Source organism: Oncorhynchus keta, chromosome 24 (genome assembly GCF_023373465.1).
Source record: "Oncorhynchus keta strain PuntledgeMale-10-30-2019 chromosome 24, Oket_V2, whole genome shotgun sequence".
Classification (NCBI taxonomy): Eukaryota; Metazoa; Chordata; class Actinopteri; order Salmoniformes; family Salmonidae; genus Oncorhynchus; species Oncorhynchus keta.
The window spans coordinates 19,063,103-19,082,345 of record NC_068444.1 but is presented as its reverse complement, the minus strand read 5'-3'; the positions used below and the strand labels follow the sequence as shown (position 1 = coordinate 19,082,345).

The following is a 19,243-nucleotide window of genomic DNA, read 5'->3' as shown; positions in this document are numbered from 1 at the left end:
CAATATATACACATAATTTTCCACCCTCATGATGCCCTCTATTCTGTGAAGTGCACCAGTCCCTCCTTCAGCAAAGCACCCTCACAACATGATGCTGCCACCCCCATGCTTCACGGTTGGGATTGTGTTCTTCGGCTTGCAAGCCCAAACATAACGATGGTCATTATGGCCTAACAGTTCAATTTTTGTTTCATCAGCCCAGAGGACATTTCTCCAAAAACTACGATCTTTGTCCCCACGTGCAGTTGAAAAATGTAGTCTGGCTTTTTTATAGCTTGCCCCTGAGCAGTGGCTTCTTCCTTGCTGAGCGGCCTTTCAGGTTATGTCGATATAGGACTTGTTTACTGTGGATATAGATACTTTTGTACATGTTTCCTCCAGCATCTTCACAAGGTCCTTTGCTGTTGTTCTGGGATTGATTTGCACTTTTCGCTCCAAAGTACGTTCATCTCTAGGAGATAGAACGCATCTCCTTCCTGAGCGGTATGGTGTTTATACTTGCGTACTATTGTTTGTACAGAAGAACTTTGTACCTTCAGGCGTTTGGAAATTGCTCCCAAGGATGAACCAGACTTGTGGAGGTCTACAATTTATTTTCTGAGGTCTTGGCTGATTCCTTTTGATTTTCCCATGATGTCAAGCAAAGAGGCACTGAGTTTGAAGGTAGGCCTTGAAATACATCCACAGGTACACCACCAATTGACTCAAATGATGTCAATTAGCCTATCAGAAGCTTCTAAAGTCATGACATAATTTTCTGGAATTTTCCAAGCTGTTGAAAGGCACAGTCAACTTAGTGTATGTAAACTTCTGACCCACTGGAATTGTGATACAGTGAATTATAAGTGAAATAATCTGTCTGTAAACAATTGTTGGAAAAATTACTTATGTCATGCACAAAGTAGATGTCCTAACCAACTTACCAAAACAGTAGTTTGTTAACAAGTAACAACCAACAGTAGTTTGTTAACTCCAACCTAAGTGCATGTAAACTTCCGTCTTCAACTGTATCTCACACTCAGTCATAGTTACTAAAATAATGATTGACGGCGCCAAGATTTTGGCACCGTCAACTTTTATAAGGTTAGTAGGAAATTGTATCATTTAAACCACCTACATATACTCACATTCACTGAACATGTAGTATCTGAACCTCAAACATTGATTTCCCAACTGCTGCTCTTTATCCTTGTCCATATCTTATACTCCAATGCATCCAACATTATGCATGTCCACCATGGTATTGGACAGCTGCTATTTGAGAAAGCAACTCTGGTTATTTAGAAAACTCTGGTCATCTTATTGCAGAGCACATTGTGTTTTTAGAGAAGATTGTATTGCAAGGTGTCCTATATGTGTAGGTTAATGCCGTATGTATTGGCTAATGTGCGTATGCAGCTGTCCTTTTTTAAACCCCCATTCTAGCACACGACACACACCCACCCTTTTATTGGGGTTTCTATGTGAAGTATATTATTGCATGTTTCTCGAAGTCTGCAGCTAGTTACATTGAAATTAGACATATAATCGTGCCAAAGCATGGTTCAAAAAAATGTGTTCACTGACAGAGAGATACTAATGATACACAAAAATGGTTTACTAAATTTACTGTAACATAGGCTAGCTTTCAATAGCTTTCAATAAATTGGCTTAATGGTCAACAGAGTTACCTCTTCATACAATCAAGACAATTCGTATTGCATGCTGCATATTTCAAGGGTACTCGAAAACACATATTTATCTTATTTCAGTCTTTGGAAGCTAGCTAGCTATATCTGTTCCTCTTCATCAGACAGCAGCTCGTGTTTTCACAAGAGGCTGTGTTTACATCGTAGATAGAAGTTGGCTGCCTTCATCACGAGGGGTATGTACAGGAGTTCTGATTGGTTACAAATTTAGCCGTTCAGCAAATTTGCCTGAGCAGATAGTGTTGAAAAATATTTTTTTTATGAGAAATTGTGCAAGAATTGAAGGTGCCAACAAATGTTATAGTCATCATAAGAATGATGAATTATGACAGGGATCGATCAACTTCACCATTTTCAGCTTCGGGCCTCCACCTAAAATGTATTGCTACAACAACATAAAAACAATATTTTCCTGCAGTTGTGCGTGCGCGCGTGTGTGCGTGTGTGTGTATGTGTGTGTGTGTGTGCACGTGAGTATGTATGTCAGTAGAAGCAGATGTGTAATGTTGGAACAGGAGACAGAGTGACTCAATAGAAATATAGAGGAGCGCTGCTCTGCTGGGGTGGAGATGGCTGGACAGAGACCTCATCCCTCTCTGGCTCAAAACCCTGTGACTTGTCTTTGTTTGTCTCTCTCTCTCTCTCTCTCTCTCTCTCTGTCTGTCTGTCTGTCTGTCTGTCTGTCTGTCTGTCTGTCTGTCTGTCTGTCTGTCTGTCTGTCTGTCTGTCTGTCTGTCTGTCTGTCTGTCTGTCTGTCTGTCTGTTGTGGTAAATAGATCCCGTGCAGGGTTGTGGAGGGTGTATCCATCCCATTATCCCTAAAGGGTGTTCTACCCTGCACTGACTCACTAGTACCCAGTATACTGCAACCAAATTACCCAGCAATACGATATTTGAATCTGAATATATTACACATGTATTTTCCCTATACTCTGTGTGTGTTCAGTTCGTCAGAACGGTGGGTGGAGCCTGTGGTCTCCCTGGTCATCATGCTCAGTGACGTGTGGCGAGGGCCAGATCACCAGGATACGCCACTGCAACGCACCCACACCACAACTGGGGGGCAAGGACTGTGAGGGCCAGGGGAGAGATACACAGCGCTGTGAGGCCAAGCCCTGTCCCAGTGAGTATGGTGGTCCAAGCGGGACAACATAGACAATGTTGTCTTGGAAATCCTGCATCCTGGGAGGCAACCAGTCTGTCTAGAGCGAGACTATAGGTCCATACCAGACCTGGGTTCAACATTTTAGCTTTCTTTCAAATAATTTAGCTGTGCATTTATTGAGCTAGACTCTTTCTTTTGAAAGATATCAAATACTGTTTAAATCCAGTATAAAGTAGTTTGAACAAGTATTTTGGTCTGATTCATACCCACTTAATTGGATTTACAAACAGGGAGAAGTAGAAGAGTTTTACACCTCTACCCACTCGTATAGAAGGGGCACCGTTCACATGCTAACAGTGCTATGTGTCTGTCTTTCATAAAACTGAGAGTGCACTGGCCACTACAGAAGGGATGCAAAGTGGGTACATATTTCCTGTGTATGACTGTAGGCCTACAACTACTACTGTAATTCTTTGCTACACTTTCTTACAGTAAAGAGACATTGTAAAGACAAGAGTAAAGAAACATTGTGATGATCTACTAACTGTTTATTTGTTGTCCATGTGCAGTTGACGGTGGTTGGGGACCGTGGTCGCCATGGGCGATCTGCTCGGCAACCTGTGGGGGTGGAGTTAAGGGTCGGACCCGTGTCTGTAACAGCCCCGAACCCCAGTACGGAGGCAAGAAGTGCCCTGGGGAGACCAACGATAGTGATGCCTGCAACAAACAAGAATGCCCTATCGGTGAGTGTGTGTGTTTGTGTGTCCCATTCAGCACCTCTGACCCAACCCCTCGTCCCTTTCTCTCTTTCCCTTTGAGGCATGTTAACCTTCCCTCACTCCCTTTGAGTTATTCCAGTTCATTCTCGCATTCCAGTTGAGTTATTATTTCTAATTTCAACATTCCTGTGATAAGTGCTCTGAGAATGGCCTCCAGGCAAATTTTTGTCAAATATTTGTGCTGATAACAAAGTCTGGAAGGATGTGTTTTGCCTCTTTGTAGAATGCACATTGTGTTTGGTCAACAAGCTTTGAAAGCACTGAAACCTGTTAACTTTGAGAGAAATGAAGAGAGCAACCTGAAGTGAACCACCTGAACAACCTGGGGCAGCTGAATGTCAATATTCTAAATAAACCAATAAACAAATGTCCAAATGTAGCTGCATTAGGCATGTCCTGGTTCTCTTCCTAACCAGTCGCCAACAAACTATGGGGAATTGCTTCCCTTCACACGGTTGCTTTAGTTCTAACTGTGTTATTGTTCCCTGTCAGACGGTTGTCTGTCTAACCCATGCTTCGGAGGAGTGGACTGTAACAGTGCCCCCGACGGATCCTGGGAGTGTGGGCCATGCCCTCTCGGTTTCCGCGGCAACGGAACCCACTGCGAAGACGTCAACGAGGTAATTTTGGGTTAAAGAAGCATGTTACACAAGTCAGATACTTGGTTAACCCACTAACTAATGGTTAACCCTAACCTTAACCTTAGCCCTAAATACATTTTCATCCCCAGGCTATGCCTAACCATTACCTTAGGATCTTCCTTTACTCATTCATATTCATGACCTATTGCCCTACTTAGAAACTACATCTCATTCTGATCCTCTTTACAGTGTCACATGTTCCCTGATCGATCTGATTGATTTTATTATTGATCGATTGAATATCATCTATTCTGATCCTCTTCCGCCACAGTGTCACATGTTCCCTGATCGATCTGATTGATTTTATTATTGATCGATTGAATATCATCTATTCTGATCCTCTTCCGCCACAGTGTCACATGTTCCCTGATCGATCTGATTGATTTCATTATTGATCGATTGAATATCATCTCATTCTGATCCTCTTCCGCCACAGTGTCACATGATCTCTGATAGATCAATTTATTTGATTGTTTTTATGATTGATCAATTTGATATAATCTACTTCTGATCCTCTTCCTCCTCATCGTGACATGGTCTCTGCTCTCTGATTGATTTGCTCCTCTTCCTCCTCATCGTGACATGGTCTCTGCTCTCTGATTGATCTGCTCCTCTTCCTCCTCATCGTGACATGGTCTCTGCTCTCTGATTGATTGATTTGATCCTCTTCCTCCTCAGTGTGACATGGTGTCTGACATATGCTTTAAAGCTGGTGGAGCATCGCGTTGCATCAACACAGACCCAGGGTTCCACTGTCTGTCCTGCCCACCTCGCTACAAGGGAACGCAGCCCTTCGGCATGGGGGTGGAAGCTGCCAAGAAGAACAAACAGGTACGTCTGTATCACTCAACATCGGTTTTAGGTCTAGTGTATTATTTAGACTGCATTTACACCGTTGCTGACAGGTGTATGAAGTTGAGCACACAGCCATCCAATTTCCATTAGATTGGCCTTACGGAAGAACTTAGTGACTTTCAACGTGGCACCGTCATTGGGTGCCACCTTTCCAACAAGTCAGTTCATCACATTTCTGTCCTGCTGTCCTCATTTCTGTCCTGCTGTCCTCATTTCTGTCCTGCTGTCCTCATTTCTGTCCTGCTAGAGCTGCCCTGGTCAGCTGTTACTGTGAAGGGGAAACGTCTAGGAGCAACAATGGCTCAGCCACAAGGTGGTAGGCCACATAAGCTCACAGAATGGGACCGCCAAGTGCTGACGTGCTATAATAATTACCTGTCCTCTGTTGCAACAATCACTACCGAGTTCCAAACTGCCTTTGGAAGCAACATCAGCAGCAGAACTGTTCGTTGGGAGCTTCATGAAATGGATCTCCATGGCCAAGCAGCTGCATACAAGCCTAAGATCACCATGCACAATGCCAAGCTTCAGCTGGAGTGGTGTAAAGCTCACCGCCATTGGACTCTGGAGCAGTGGAAATACGTTCTCTGGAGTGATGAATCATGCTTCACCACCTGCAGTCCGAAGGACAAATCTGGGTTTGGTGGATGCCAGGAGAACACCACTTGCCCAAATGCATAGTGCCAACAGTAAAGTTTGGTGGAGGAGGAATAATGGTCTGGGGCTGTTTGTCATAGTTCAGGCCAATTAGTTCCAGTGAAGGGAAATATTAACTCTACATTATACAATTACATTCTAGACGATTCTGTGCTTCCAACTTTGTGGCAACAGTTCGGGGAAGGCCCTTTCCTGTTTCAGCATGACAATGCACCTGTGCACAAAACGAGGTCCATACAGAAATGGTTTTTCGAGATCGATGTGGAATAACTTAACTGGCCTGTACAGAGCCATGACCTCAAACCCATCGAACACCTCGCCAACTGTGAGTCAGACCTAATCGCCCATCATCAGTGATTTATTAGTGGCCCACATTTTTAGAATGAGTCTACACTCTGCTGCAAGGGTGGACTCCACTATGCATGAACATAGCACACCTTGACCATGTATAAGGAGAGAGAGAGGGAGAATGTTATGAAGCTGTAATATATATAATATATAGATATAGATATATAGAGATGTATATATACTAGCAAACATCTGCTATACTTCTCTCTTCATACTTCACCTGTGCTTGGTGTTACAGTATGAGTAGAGGTCTTAGATGGGATGAGAACTATAAAGTGATGTCTATGTCTCTCTGATGTTGTTGTTTGTGTTGTTATCTATATTTCCACTCTAGCAACACATGTATAACTGTTTAATGCAGCTCTGTCATGTCAATAGCTATTTCCCAGTGGGCACACACTGGTTGAATCAACGTTGTTTCTGAAATTACGTCGAACCAATGTGGAATAGACGTAGAATTGACAACATCTGTTGTGGCATACATACATCGTTTCTGCTTTGAAACCATGATAATTGAGTTCACACACAGATTTGTTGTTGAAAAGTTGAATCATCACTCCACTATCCAACAGACCTGGGTTCACATACTATTTAAAATCATTTGCAATACTTTATCTGGACTTGATTTAACTAGCCTGGCACAATGAAACCAATGGAATAGTAATAAAAAAAACTACTGGCTAAAGTATTTGAAAGATCTCAAATAGTATTTGAACCTAGATCTGCTGTTCTGCCCTAACATTACAGACCTCGTGAATCATTGCTTTGTCACTGGCTTTTAAAAACTGTACCGGCTCTGATCCTAGGCCAACATCGTACTTGATTTGAGGAAAGGGAATTGTCTCATTGTCTCATCTGTTTCCCAGAGCTGATGAAAAAAAGAAAGGCCTTGTTATTGGTCATCACGTAACATTGTTGTAACGTTGTACCATATGAGGTCACTGGCATCAAATCACTTCCTAATGATGGACATCTGTAGCAATCTGTAGCTCTCTCTCTCCTCAGGACAACTGTCCACTCCTGTACAAAGCCAGAGAGTTTGACTTGATTCTCTCTCTCTCTCTCTCTCTCTCTCTCTCTCTCTCTCTCTCTCTCTCTCTCTCTCTCTCTCTCTCTCTCTCTCTCTCTCTCTCTCTCTCTCTCTCTCTCTCTCTCTCTCTCTCTCTCTCTCTCTCTCTCTCTCTCTCTCTCTCTCTCTCTCTCTCTCTCTCTCTCTCTCTCTCTCTCTCTCTCTCTCTCTCTCTCTCTCTCTCTCTCTCTCTCTCTCTCTCTCTCTCTCTCTCTCTCTCTCTCCTCCCCCCCCCAGGTCTGCGAGCCAGAGAACCCCTGCAAAGACAAGACCCACAACTGTCACCGGTCCTCAGAGTGTATCTACATCAGCCACTTTAGTGAACCCATGTACAAGTGTGAGTGCAGGATCGGCTACGCTGGTGATGGCTTCATCTGTGGAGAGGACTCAGACCTGGATGGATGGCCTAATCAGAACTTGGTGTGTGGGGCCAACGCCACCTATCACTGCAAAAAGGTAACAGACTCTAACTTTATGTTCTCTGTGGGCCACTTTCCTGGATCCAGAGTAAGCCTAGTCTCTAGTCCCCATTTAAATATGCACTCTTGAACTTTTGTATAATTTCAGCCAGTAGTTTTGAAAGTGGTGCTCACGAGCCAAAACTGGTCCCTAGTTTTGTGTAATACGTAATCCATTTGGTGTGATATGTTACCAATCCAATTCATGCAATATGTTACACATTTCTTGTGCTTAAGATTGTGGAGTGCATTTTTAAGTCTAGACCTTCCTGGAATAAAAATGACTTTCAATTGAGATTCTCAATTGAGCATACGCTTTAGTCCAGGACTAGGCTAAATATTATTAAGTCCAGGAAACTGTCCTCAACAACAGACCTGCAGATTTTCCACATTTTCTAATCTTACGGTATGACAATCTTTGACATTTTTCTTCCTGTGGCTATTTCTAAAACTGTTTCCATTTATTTATCAATATTTAACAGGATAACTGCCCCAACCTGCCTAACTCTGGACAGGAAGATTTTGACAAAGATGGTCAGGGAGACGCGTGTGACCAGGATGATGACAACGATGGAATCGTGGATGAAAGAGTAAGCTATCTTTTATAAGGCAAATGTGTTAAATGGATGATGGATGAAAAGATTCACTAACTCTTGCTACAGTCTTAGAAAAAAAGGTACAATCTAGAACCAAGTAGAGTTCTACCTGGAACCAAAATAGTTATCCTTTGGTGACAGCCGAAGAATTGTTTTGGAACCCTTTATTCTAAGAGTGTATGACAATGGAAGTTTGCTTCAAAGGTCAATGTTTGATTGTTAAAACACATTTTTTTCTGCAAATGTCTTCATCAGGGTATTTAGATGAATTCAATAGGGAATCAAATGCCCTCTCCATGAAAACGGACACTCCAATCATTCCCATTTCGCTGCTCTCTCTCTCTTCAGGACAACTCTCCTCTCCTGTACAACCCCAGACAGTTTGACTTGATGCTCTCTCTCTTCAGGACAACTGTCCTCTCCTGTACAACCCAAGACAGTTTGACTTGATGCTCTCTCTCTCCTCAGGACAACTGTCCTCTCCTGTACAACCCAAGACAGTTTGACTTGATGCTCTCTCTCTCCTCAGGACAACTGTCCTCTCCTGTACAACCCCAGACAGTTTGACTTGATGCTCTCTCTCTCCTCAGGACAACTGTCCTCTCCTGTACAACCCCAGACAGTTTGACTTGATGCTCTCTCTCTCCTCAGGACAACTGTCCTCTCCTGTACAACCCAAGACAGTTTGACTTGATGCTCTCTCTCTCTCTCTCTCTCTCTCTCTCTCTCTCTCTCTCCTCAGGACAACTGTCCTCTCCTGTACAACCTCAGACAGTTTGACTTGATGCTCTCTCTCTCTCTCTCCTCAAGACTACTGTCCTCTCCTGGACAATGCCAGAGAGTTTGACTTGATGCTCTCTCTCTCTCTCTCTCTCTCTCTCTCTCTCTCTCTCTCTCTCTCTCTCTCTCTCTCTCTCTCTCTCTCTCCTCAGGACAACTGTTCTCTCCTGTACAACGTCAGACAGTTTGACTTGATGCTCTCTCTCTCTCTCTCTCTCTCTCCTCAGGACAACTGTCCTCTAATGTACAATCCCAGACAGTTTGACTTTGATAAGGATGATGTGGGGGATCGTTGTGACAACTGCCCCTATGAACACAACCCTGCCCAGATCGACACCGACCACAATGGGGAAGGTGACGCCTGTGCTATCGACATTGATGGAGATGGTACTAGCCTTTTCTTACCATGTTACTAAACATGATACATTGCTGTGTTATAATGATATTAAGTGAGAACAGGGAAAGGCTCCTTCAACTCTTATAACTTTTATATTCCGTGTAATATATTATTTAAAAGTCATTCATTTGTATTGCTATTGACAGTAGTTGGCTCTGAAGTAGTCTTAATGGATACTCAGAAAATATTTTATGGATTATTGCAGGATAGTAAATCATGCAAAGGAATGACCAGCTGGCATGGTTTTGCGATTAATCTTTCCGCCCTCAACTATGAAGTGATTAATTAGCATTAGCTACTTCTATGGCACGGCACGCGAAATGCCACATGCAAGAACAGGCAAGCAAATATCTAGGATTATGACTACAGATATGTCCTGCACACATGATATTACCGCTGCATGTTGTTTAATGTCCATTTCCCTATTCCTTTAGAAATCCTAAACGAGCAAGACAACTGCCCGTACTTGTACAACAATGACCAGAAGGACACTGACATGGATGGAGTCGGTGACCAGTGTGACAACTGTCCTCTGCTACACAACCCTGACCAGGTGGGAATAAAGAACAGTCACTTTGCCTTTTGTGTAATTACAAAAAGGACATCATCGCTATCAGGGTTGCAAAATTCCAGAAACGCTCCCCAAATTCACAGGATTTCTCGACATTCCCAGTTGGAGGATTTGGATGACCCTTCTTATTCATCACTCTGGGAATCTTGCAACCGGGATTTCTGGAAAATGTAGGATTTTTTTTATCATGCTGGCCACTGTAACACTCCTGTCCTCTCCTGTCCTCTCCTGTCCTCTCCTGTCCTCTCCTCTTTAATAGGCTGACACAGACAATGACCTTGTAGGAGACCAGTGTGACAACAACCAGGATATCGATGAAGACGGTCACCAGAATAACCTGGACAACTGTCCTTACGTCGCCAACTCCAACCAGGCCGACCACGATAAGGACGGCAAGGGGGACGCCTGTGACTTCGACGATGACAATGACGGTATCCCTGACGATAGGGACAACTGTAGATTGACACCCAATAAAGATCAACTGGACTCTGATGGTAAGGGGGATAACACACACACAGACAAACACACCATGGATCAGCATGTTGAATACCCTCACGCCCGTGAGGAATGCTGTAACTGTAGCTGCCTGTAGCAGCCTGAGGAAGAATTAGTATCCAGTAGGTTGATTTGTGACTTCTGTAATAGCCCTGTATACACTACCATAGATACTATCAAACATCACACAGAGGATTGCTTGTGATACAGGAATCTTCCGTTGAGACGTCCCTGCACCTGTCCACCCTCCTTTTTACACTAATCTTTATAGATATAGGTCAACATGCCATGTCCCATTGTCCTGTAAACTATAGCTACTACTATAACAGCGGTTGTGTATGATATAGGAATAGCGTTTTTCTGCATCTGCCCACCATAAAAAACATGGGGTGCCTTTTACCTCTTAACCACCTTTTCATTCATATATTTACCGTTCAATATGTCTTGTTCAATTTCCCTCTGTCTCTACAAAATGTGAAGTATGGCGCTTTAGAAGTAGTGTACACACATTCAGGAACTTGCAGGTGTAGGGTACAAAAAGTCAACTGATGATAGAAATATAGATATCTGTACACTGTTGAATTGTTGAATGCTCCCGCAATTTTATTGTGGTGCAAGTATGGTGGGTCAGACATTAAGGAGTTAACAAAAAGGGGTATTTCTGGGTTAGGGTTGATGACGTCATTCGCGTGGGACTATCGTGCGGGAACCCATGAGGGAATCATCCGCCAGCCACCCAGCCGCCAGGCCATGAAGTTTTATTTCCGAAGGGGGCATCTGTGCTAATCCACAGTGCCCAATTTCCATTTCATCATGCAGAGTTACCTGAAGTTTGTGTAACTGGTTTTAACTAGAAGCAGGCTGTGTGGAGACTGGGAGAGGTAGGGAAGACAGAGGGAGAGAGAGAGAGGGAAAGGGAACTAGAGAGCGAAAGAGAGAGCGATGGAGAAAGAGAATGAGATACTTCTCAAAGACAAACCCTAGAGCCAGATCCCTTAACCCTCTTAACACCCCATCAGAAGGTGTTTATTTGATGGAATCAAGTCAGCTTCCTGTGCAATTACAGAAGAGTAGAGGAGAAAGTGGAGAAAACAGGCTTTACAGCTCGCTGGCAACTTCCCTTTGCTCTGTATTTTGACTCTAATAGACTATGGCCTCTGAGATAGTTACATGTTTCAGTAGAAGTTGTCACGGCAGGCAGATGGCTGAGACTCCTTATTGGACTTGGCGGACATATTAAAATCTACAGGAATTGCAATTCTTTTTATGAAACGCTGGTAGAGTGAGTGAAACGTCTGCTTTCCCTGTGGTAGGAATGTTGCAACATTATTGCTAGTGTGGAAACTAGGGAGTTATATAGGCCTACTGTAGTCGCCATGGATAGTTTTCACCTATCGTTCCATTAAAAAAGGAATAGGAGAGCAACAAATAAATATTATGAATTAATGGTGCTCTTTTATTCATTCAAAAAGGTGACACGTTTCAGCACAGGAAGTGACACAGTGGTCTAAGGCACTGCATCGCAGTGATTGAGTGTCCCATAGGGCGGTGTAAAATTGGCCTATCGTCTTCCGGGTTTGGTCGGTGTAGGACGTCATTGTAAATAAGAATTTGTTCTTAACTGACTTGCCTGGTTAAATAAATTAAAATAAAGACCATAGTCTCTGTCAAAGTTCTCACAATAAGCCCCTTTATTTTAACCCAGCATCTTCTGTTCTTCTATCAACAGGCGACGGTAGAGGCGATGCCTGCAAAGACGACTTTGTATTTTAACCCAGCGTCTTCTGTTCTTCTATCAACAGGCGACGGTAGAGGCGATGCCTGCAAAGACGACTTTGTATTTTAACCCAGCGTCTTCCATTCTTCTATCAACAGGCGACGGTAGAGGCGATGCCTGCAAAGACGACTTTGTATTTTAACCCAGCGTCTTCCATTCTTCTATCAACAGGCGACGGTAGAGGCGATGCCTGCAAAGACGACTTTGTATTTTAACCCAGCGTCTTCCATTCTTCTATCAACAGGCGACGGTAGAGGCGATGCCTGCAAAGACGACTTTGTATTTTAACCCAGCGTCTTCCGTTCTTCTATCAACAGGCGACGGTAGAGGAGATGCCTGCAAAGACGACTTTGTATTTTAACCCAGCGTCTTCCGTTCTTCTATCAACAGGCGACGGTAGAGGAGACGCCTGCAAAGACGACTTTGACAACGACAACATCCCAGACTTCCTTGACGTGTGTCCTGAGAACAATGCCGTCAGCGTCACAAACTTCCGGAAGTTTCAGATGGTGCACCTGGACCCCAAGGGAACAGCGCAGATCGACCCCAACTGGGTGGTTAGACATCAGGGCAAGGAGCTGGTACAGACCGTCAACTCTGACCCAGGCATCGCTGTTGGTGAGTAGGATATAACCTCAATATGTAGTCCCTATACTGCCGTAAAAGAGAGAGAAATATTAGCGATAGATTAAAGATATTTAATTCACTACAGTTTAGAGATGTGCAGAATGTCAACTCTGACCCTGTCAACGCAGTGGGCGACCTTACCTCAGATACTTTCATATATTCCCTTGTAGGGTAGCAAAATTCAATAAACTTTCCCTTTTGCCTGATTTTTCAGAAATCCCAGATTCCCTCCCAGCTTATTCCCTCCTGATTCCAGGAATCCGCAATATGGATTTCAGGACATTTGCAACCCTATACAGTTGTATGATCATTTAGATCTGATATGTTACCATATGCAAGATGTCCAACTATTTCTATGATCAATAAATATCAAGAGGAGCAGAAGTATTATTCAAATGTGTGTCCCACCAACCACCCTAGGTGTTCACTTTTCTGTTCCACCGTCCTAGGCTTTGATGAGTTCAACGCGGTGGACTTCAGTGGTACGTTCTACGTGAACACGGACCGGGATGACGACTATGCTGGCTTTGTGTTCGGTTACCAGTCGAGCGGCCGCTTCTACGTGGTGATGTGGAAGCAGATCACTCAGACCTACTGGGAAGACAAACCCTCCAAGGCCTTTGGTATCTCTGGTGTCTCTCTCAAGGTGGTCAACTCAACTACGGGCACAGGGGAGAACCTGAGAAATGCCCTGTGGCACACAGGCAACACAAAAAATCAGGTGTGCTAAGATCCAATATATAATTTTGTAGAGACAAAAAATCATATGGTTTCTCTGGTTTAGCCACACCCTCTATTAAGCAATCTTTCAAGCAGCCAGTCGAATTTATAAAGTTATCATAAATCATAGATCTTCAATAATTATATGGTTTCCTTATCTGTTGTCCACAGGTGCGCACTCTGTGGCACGACCCAAAGAACATTGGCTGGAAGGATTACACTGCCTACAGGTGGCACCTCATCCACAGACCCAAGACTGGATTCATTAGGTGAGCAGGTCTAGCCGAATGCCTAGGCTTTAGCTCAGTGGGCTAACACAGTCTCGTGGTATGTAGGAGACCCGGGATTGAATCCAACCAATCACACCCATCACACTTTCCTCAGTAACAGTCCAAAAATACTTTTTATGATAATATACTATAGGTTAAGCTGTTAACCAGGGTGTTTTGTCCATAGTGTGCTTTGTCCAAATGTACAGTACTCCAGCACTCCACTCAGTTTCAATCATTCATGTATTGTCTTGTTGTGTTTTGTTTTGTAGGGTTGTGGTCTATGAAGGGAAACAGATCTTGGCAGACTCGGGACCAGTGTACGACAAGACGTTTGCTGGAGGACGGTTAGGCCTGTTTGTCTTCTCCCAGGAACTGGTCTTCTTCTCTGATCTCAAATATGAGTGTAGAGGTGAGTCATGTAGTTAGCAACACCGTTCTAGCCAGGTCCCAGATCTGTTTGTGCTGTCTTGCTAACTCCTATTGTGTCACGCCAATGACCATAGAAGTTGGCAAGATGGCACAAACAGATCTGGGACCAGGCTAGTACAGTCCATGGTTTGTGAAAAGAATGGTTGGTTGGTAATTGTGGAAGAGATCTCTCCTATTTGGGAGACAAAATGCAGATGAAGGGGTAAAAAAAAGTGTTTTTAAAACCTTCCAAATCTTTTCCAATACTCAGATAAGCTGGAGTTTCCAACTGTGTTGTCCATCAGGTAACAATCATAAAGGTGTATCTGTTTTGTGTCGGCTGTATAAAAAATCACAACAAAAAAACAGAAGTCACGCTTTTGTTTCTGCTGTAACGCTGAAGTTCGGCTATATGGATGTAATAGAGCCCTTAGACTATGTTGTGTGCATACTGTATGTGTGTGGATGTGTGGTTCAGATTGTTCGATGTGTGTGTGTGTGTGTGTGTGTGTGTGTGTGTGTGTGTGTGTGTGTGTGTGTGTGTGTGTGTGTGTGTGTGTGTGTGTGTGTGTGTGTGTGTGTGTGTGTGTGTGTGTGACACTGGGAGAGGTCTGGTGTGTGTGTGACACTGTGTGAGAGGTCTGGTATGTGTGTGTGACACTGTGTGAGTGTGTGTGTGTGTGTGTGTGTGTGTGTGTGTGTGTGTGTGTGTGTGTGTGTGTGTGTGTGTGTGTGTGTGTGTGTGTGTGTGTGTGTGTGTGTGTGTGTGTGTGTGTTTGTGTGACACTGGGAGAGGTCTGGTGTGTGTGTGACACTGTGTGAGAGGTCTGGTGTGTGGTCTTAAAGGGTTTCAGGTGCTACTTTGATCTCAAATACGAGAATATTGCTTGTTCACGCTTTACTGTAAGATACAATGCTCCACCAGTTGCTGTATTGTTGGCTATATTTCCATACCATATTGTGTATGTATACGGCTGTATAGATTACTCTATATACTGTATGACTCTGGATATGCTGTTATTCCTTAGCTTTTTTGTTATAAATGTGCTTAGAATAAATAATCATACATTTTCTCCTATTTTCACTAGATAACTGAACAGCGTTGGATGTGAAAACTTCAAATGGCTAAAGACACTAAACCTCATAACCTGATCATCAGCCGTTTGCTGATTCGTTCGTCATTTCAACCAATGAAATGGAGCTTCAGCTTCGCCCCACCAAAGTATTTTTGCCTCTAACTTTCCATTGAAGAGGCAGCCGGGGCCTTTTCCAGTTTTTCTGAGTGCCTTATGTGAAAAGACATATCCTTGAGAAATGAAAACCGATGACAAATGAAAAAGGCCTTGTGGACAAATGAAAAAGGTCTTAGCAATGATAAAAACTAAGTAACTGATGTTGACAACATATTATAGGGATTATTTGTACAACCACTTATGTGCTTTACTCCGATTTCTTCCAAACTTTTTACAGCTTTACATTAACAAAAGTAAATATAAAATTATTGTTACTCGATAAATATTGATATTGTTTGTGCTGGAAAAGAGATCAACTTGATACAATAAAGGCGTCTAGGTTGCCTATCAACTAAAGGTCTCTGTATTGACCTCAGCAGTTTCAGCCCTGCAGTGAAAAATTGGATCAATTTTAATATTTACTGCCAAATATCCACCAAACTCTTAATCAATACCAAAGCACACTGATGTACGTCGCTAACTTGAACAAAGTTCTTATTTTTTGTATTGATTCTTATACCACCCAGAATGCAGTTTTGTTAAAAGGGTCTTCAGTTGCTCATTTAAAATGTTTGTCAAACTCTAAAAAGGTTGACCGTGAGACCATCTTATAACATTTTAAAGTACTTTGGGATGAATATGTTTATACTAAGTTTGTATTATAATTTCTTCTGTAAATTATTATCACGAGTTTATGTCTTGCTGGTTTGTTTGTTTTGTTTGTTTGCTTTTTTGTTAGAGATTGTAAATAATTTATTTATTTGTTTACACTGACGAAATTTCACAATTGAAGATTGTTGGATATCAACATAAAAATTTCTCAAACATCAAGTTAAAAATACACTATCACAAACGTTGTGTACTATGCAGTGTTATACCATGTGTTATACTGAACAAACATTTAAATAATTAAACAACATGCAACAATTTTACTGAGTTACAGTTCATATGAGAAAATCAGTTAATTTAAATAAATTCATTAGGCCCTAATCTATGGATTTCACATGACTGGGAATACCGATATGTATCTGTTGGTCAAAGAAACCTTAAAAAAAATGGGCCTCACAGTGGGCCTCCGGATCTTGTCACAGTATCTTTGTGCATTCAAATTTCCATCGACAAAATGGTGTTTGTTGTCTGTAGCTTATGCCTGCCTGTAACATAACCCCACCACCACAGGGCACTCTGTTCACAATGTTGGCATCAGCAAGCCGCTCGCCCACACAACGCCATATACGTTGTCTGCGGTTGTGAGGCCGGTTCGACATACTGCCAAATTCTCTAAAATGACGTTGGAGGTGGCTCACGGTAAAGAAATTAACATTAAATTCCCTGGCAATAGCTCTGGTGGACATTTTTGCAGTCAGCATCCCAACTGCACACTCCCTCAAAAACTTGACACATCTGTGGCATTGTGTTGTGACAAAACTGGCCTTTTATTGTCCCCAGCACAAGGTGCATCTGTGTAATGAACATGCTGTTTAATCAGCTTCTTGATATGCCACACCTGTCAGGTGGATGGATTATCTCGGTGTAGGAGAAATGCTCACTAACAGGGATATAAACAAATTCGTGCACACAATTTGAGAGAAATAAGCTTTTTGTGCATATGAAAAGTTTCTGGGATCTTTTATTTCAGCTCATGAAACATGGGACCAACACTTTACATTTTGCGTTTATATTTTTGTTCAGTGTACTTGATGGATATGTTAGCCAAATGCTCAAGATAGGCCCTATAATCACTCAGATAAAATATACAAAACAATGCAGTGGTTTTAAGAGAAGGTGTAGTAGCTATAGTTTGGGTTAGTTGTAACACTCTATTCCAATATCCCTCTAGTATACCCCTTACAATGAAGCAATAGGATATTGTGCATGCATTCTAAGTAGTATGCTAGTATGGACATTGGAACACAGCCTTAAGTGTTGAGGAAGTGAAGATGATGTAAGAGTGAAACATTGATGTAATGGTAAGAGTGTCACGTATGGGGTTAGATGTAGTAGTAGTACCTGTGAGAGAGCAACAGTGATTATTATGTTAACAGTTCACAGCATCCTTGACCTTGACAACTGATGGTCTGAGGTTTGACTGTGTATGCCTGGTGTGACAGGGAGCATTTGACTTCATGTAAATGTAATATGTTGTTCACAGATGGATGAGGAAAGAACGTTCTGCTTTGAATGAGTGAAATATGTAACCAGATGAAGGCCATTCTAGAATCTATCAAAAATCTAGTAAAAAGGTTTCTTGTAACTTTTGGTTGACTTATATGGATCAAGGATATTTGCAATGTATAGCTTTTTGGTTGTTGTTTGTCTGTATAGCGTTAATTGTTGCCGATTTTTGTTTTTTGTAGTTAGTAACTAGCTTAGTTGTATTTTGTGAGGGATTTTGCAATGCATAAATGTCAATTTTTCAGCTTTTCCTTTGTTGTTAGATCTACATTGTCTACAAACCATTTTTTGTTAGTCTATCACTTAAAAGAAATGATCTTGTTTCATAAATAAATTGTTTGTACACCATCTCTTTTTCATTGAGATAATGACAATTATGGAAGAAAATGAAAACGTGTTTATATTTGACATTAAATCGATTAATTATTTTATGAAAATATAAAATAATTTAAGTAGTATTAAGAGAAAATATAACAAAACAATATAGCCCCGATATATGAATCTAGCTTCTACAAAGATGAGCTAGCTTTTTCAAAGCTATTATGTAAACCATTTTCCAAACTTGGAACCTGTTAAGAGCTCTAAATGTGGCAGTCAATATTGATAGAAAGGTTTTTGTCCCCCGCTGGATGCTAAAGATGGGACATTTTAGCAGGTTAGTTAACTCCTTTCACATTCCATGAAATTACATTGACGCAGGGGGTTGGGGGGTTGGAGTTGTCAACAAAGCAACATGACAGAAATATGATGCCAAGTTTTGAACTACTGGTAGTTTCATTGAGAAGATATATAAAGCGATCTGTGCATTTGAACAACAGCATAAATACACTATTTAGAATGAGCAGGCAGCTCACGAACGAACGAGTGCACTAGGGAGAATGCAACAAACATACAGATGCAATAAGTGAAAACACATTATCTGACTGAAGATAGCTAGCTAACATAATGTCACAAAGCATGATCACTTGGCTAGTGCATATAAGTCAGATATTAGTTTAGAAAGACTTGAAATTGGCATGGGAGTTGGCATGGGGGCAAGCTACCATTGATTAACTTTTTTATTTTCCTCATACACAATACCCCATAAACAGGTTTTTAGACATTTTTACAAATGTATTACAAAAAAAAAACTGAAATACCTTATTTACATAAGTACTCAGACCCTTTGCTATGAGACTCAAAATTGAGCTCAGGTGCATCCTGTTTCGATTGATCATCCTTGAGATGTTTCTACAACTTGATTGGAGTCCACATGTGGTAAATTAAATTGATTGGACATGATTTGGAAAGGCACACTCCTGTCTATATAAGGTCCGACAGTTGACAGTGCATGTCAAGTCCCCAAGAACACAGCGACCTTCATCATTCTTAAATGGAAGAAGTTTGGCACCACCAAGACTCTTCCTACAGAGAAGGGTCTTGGTCAGGTGACCTAAAACCTGATTGTCACTCTGACAGAGCTCCAGAGTTCCTCTGTGGAGATGAGAGAACCTTCCAGAAGGACAACCATCTCTGCAGCACTCCACCAATCAGGCTTTTGTGGTAGAGTGGGCAGACGGAAGCCACTCCTCAGTAAAGGGCACATGATTCTCT

General features: G+C 42.1%; 1 protein-coding gene across 7 annotated transcripts in view; it reads left to right on the top strand.

Moving 5' to 3' along the window:
- Positions 1-17,998, top strand: part of LOC118402797 (thrombospondin-2) — a 35,727-nt gene extending 17,729 nt beyond the window's left edge. For 4 of the 7 annotated variants that reach the window (XM_035801058.2, XM_052477923.1, XM_052477921.1 and 1 more), the window contains exons 9-23: positions 2,635-2,811; positions 3,363-3,536; positions 4,065-4,192; positions 4,892-5,044; positions 7,380-7,598; positions 8,083-8,190; positions 9,204-9,363; positions 9,808-9,926; positions 10,204-10,438; positions 12,607-12,834; positions 13,293-13,564; positions 13,735-13,832; positions 14,105-14,244; positions 14,515-14,548; positions 15,332-17,998. In XM_035801058.2, coding sequence (XP_035656951.2) covers positions 2,635-2,811; positions 3,363-3,536; positions 4,065-4,192; positions 4,892-5,044; positions 7,380-7,598; positions 8,083-8,190; positions 9,204-9,363; positions 9,808-9,926; positions 10,204-10,438; positions 12,607-12,834; positions 13,293-13,564; positions 13,735-13,832; positions 14,105-14,244; positions 14,515-14,548; positions 15,332-15,335 — 2,249 coding nt within the window. In that variant the 3' untranslated portion in view covers positions 15,336-17,998. Of the gene's footprint in view, positions 1-2,634; positions 2,812-3,362; positions 3,537-4,064; positions 4,193-4,891; positions 5,045-7,379; positions 7,599-8,082; positions 8,191-8,938; positions 9,059-9,203; positions 9,364-9,807; positions 9,927-10,203; positions 10,439-12,533; positions 12,835-13,292; positions 13,565-13,734; positions 13,833-14,104; positions 14,245-14,514; positions 14,549-15,331 lie in introns of those variants that run through there. The other 3 variants (XM_052477924.1, XM_052477925.1, XM_052477926.1) reach the window with 3 other exon arrangements.
- Positions 17,999-19,243: the final 1,245 nt, after the last annotated feature.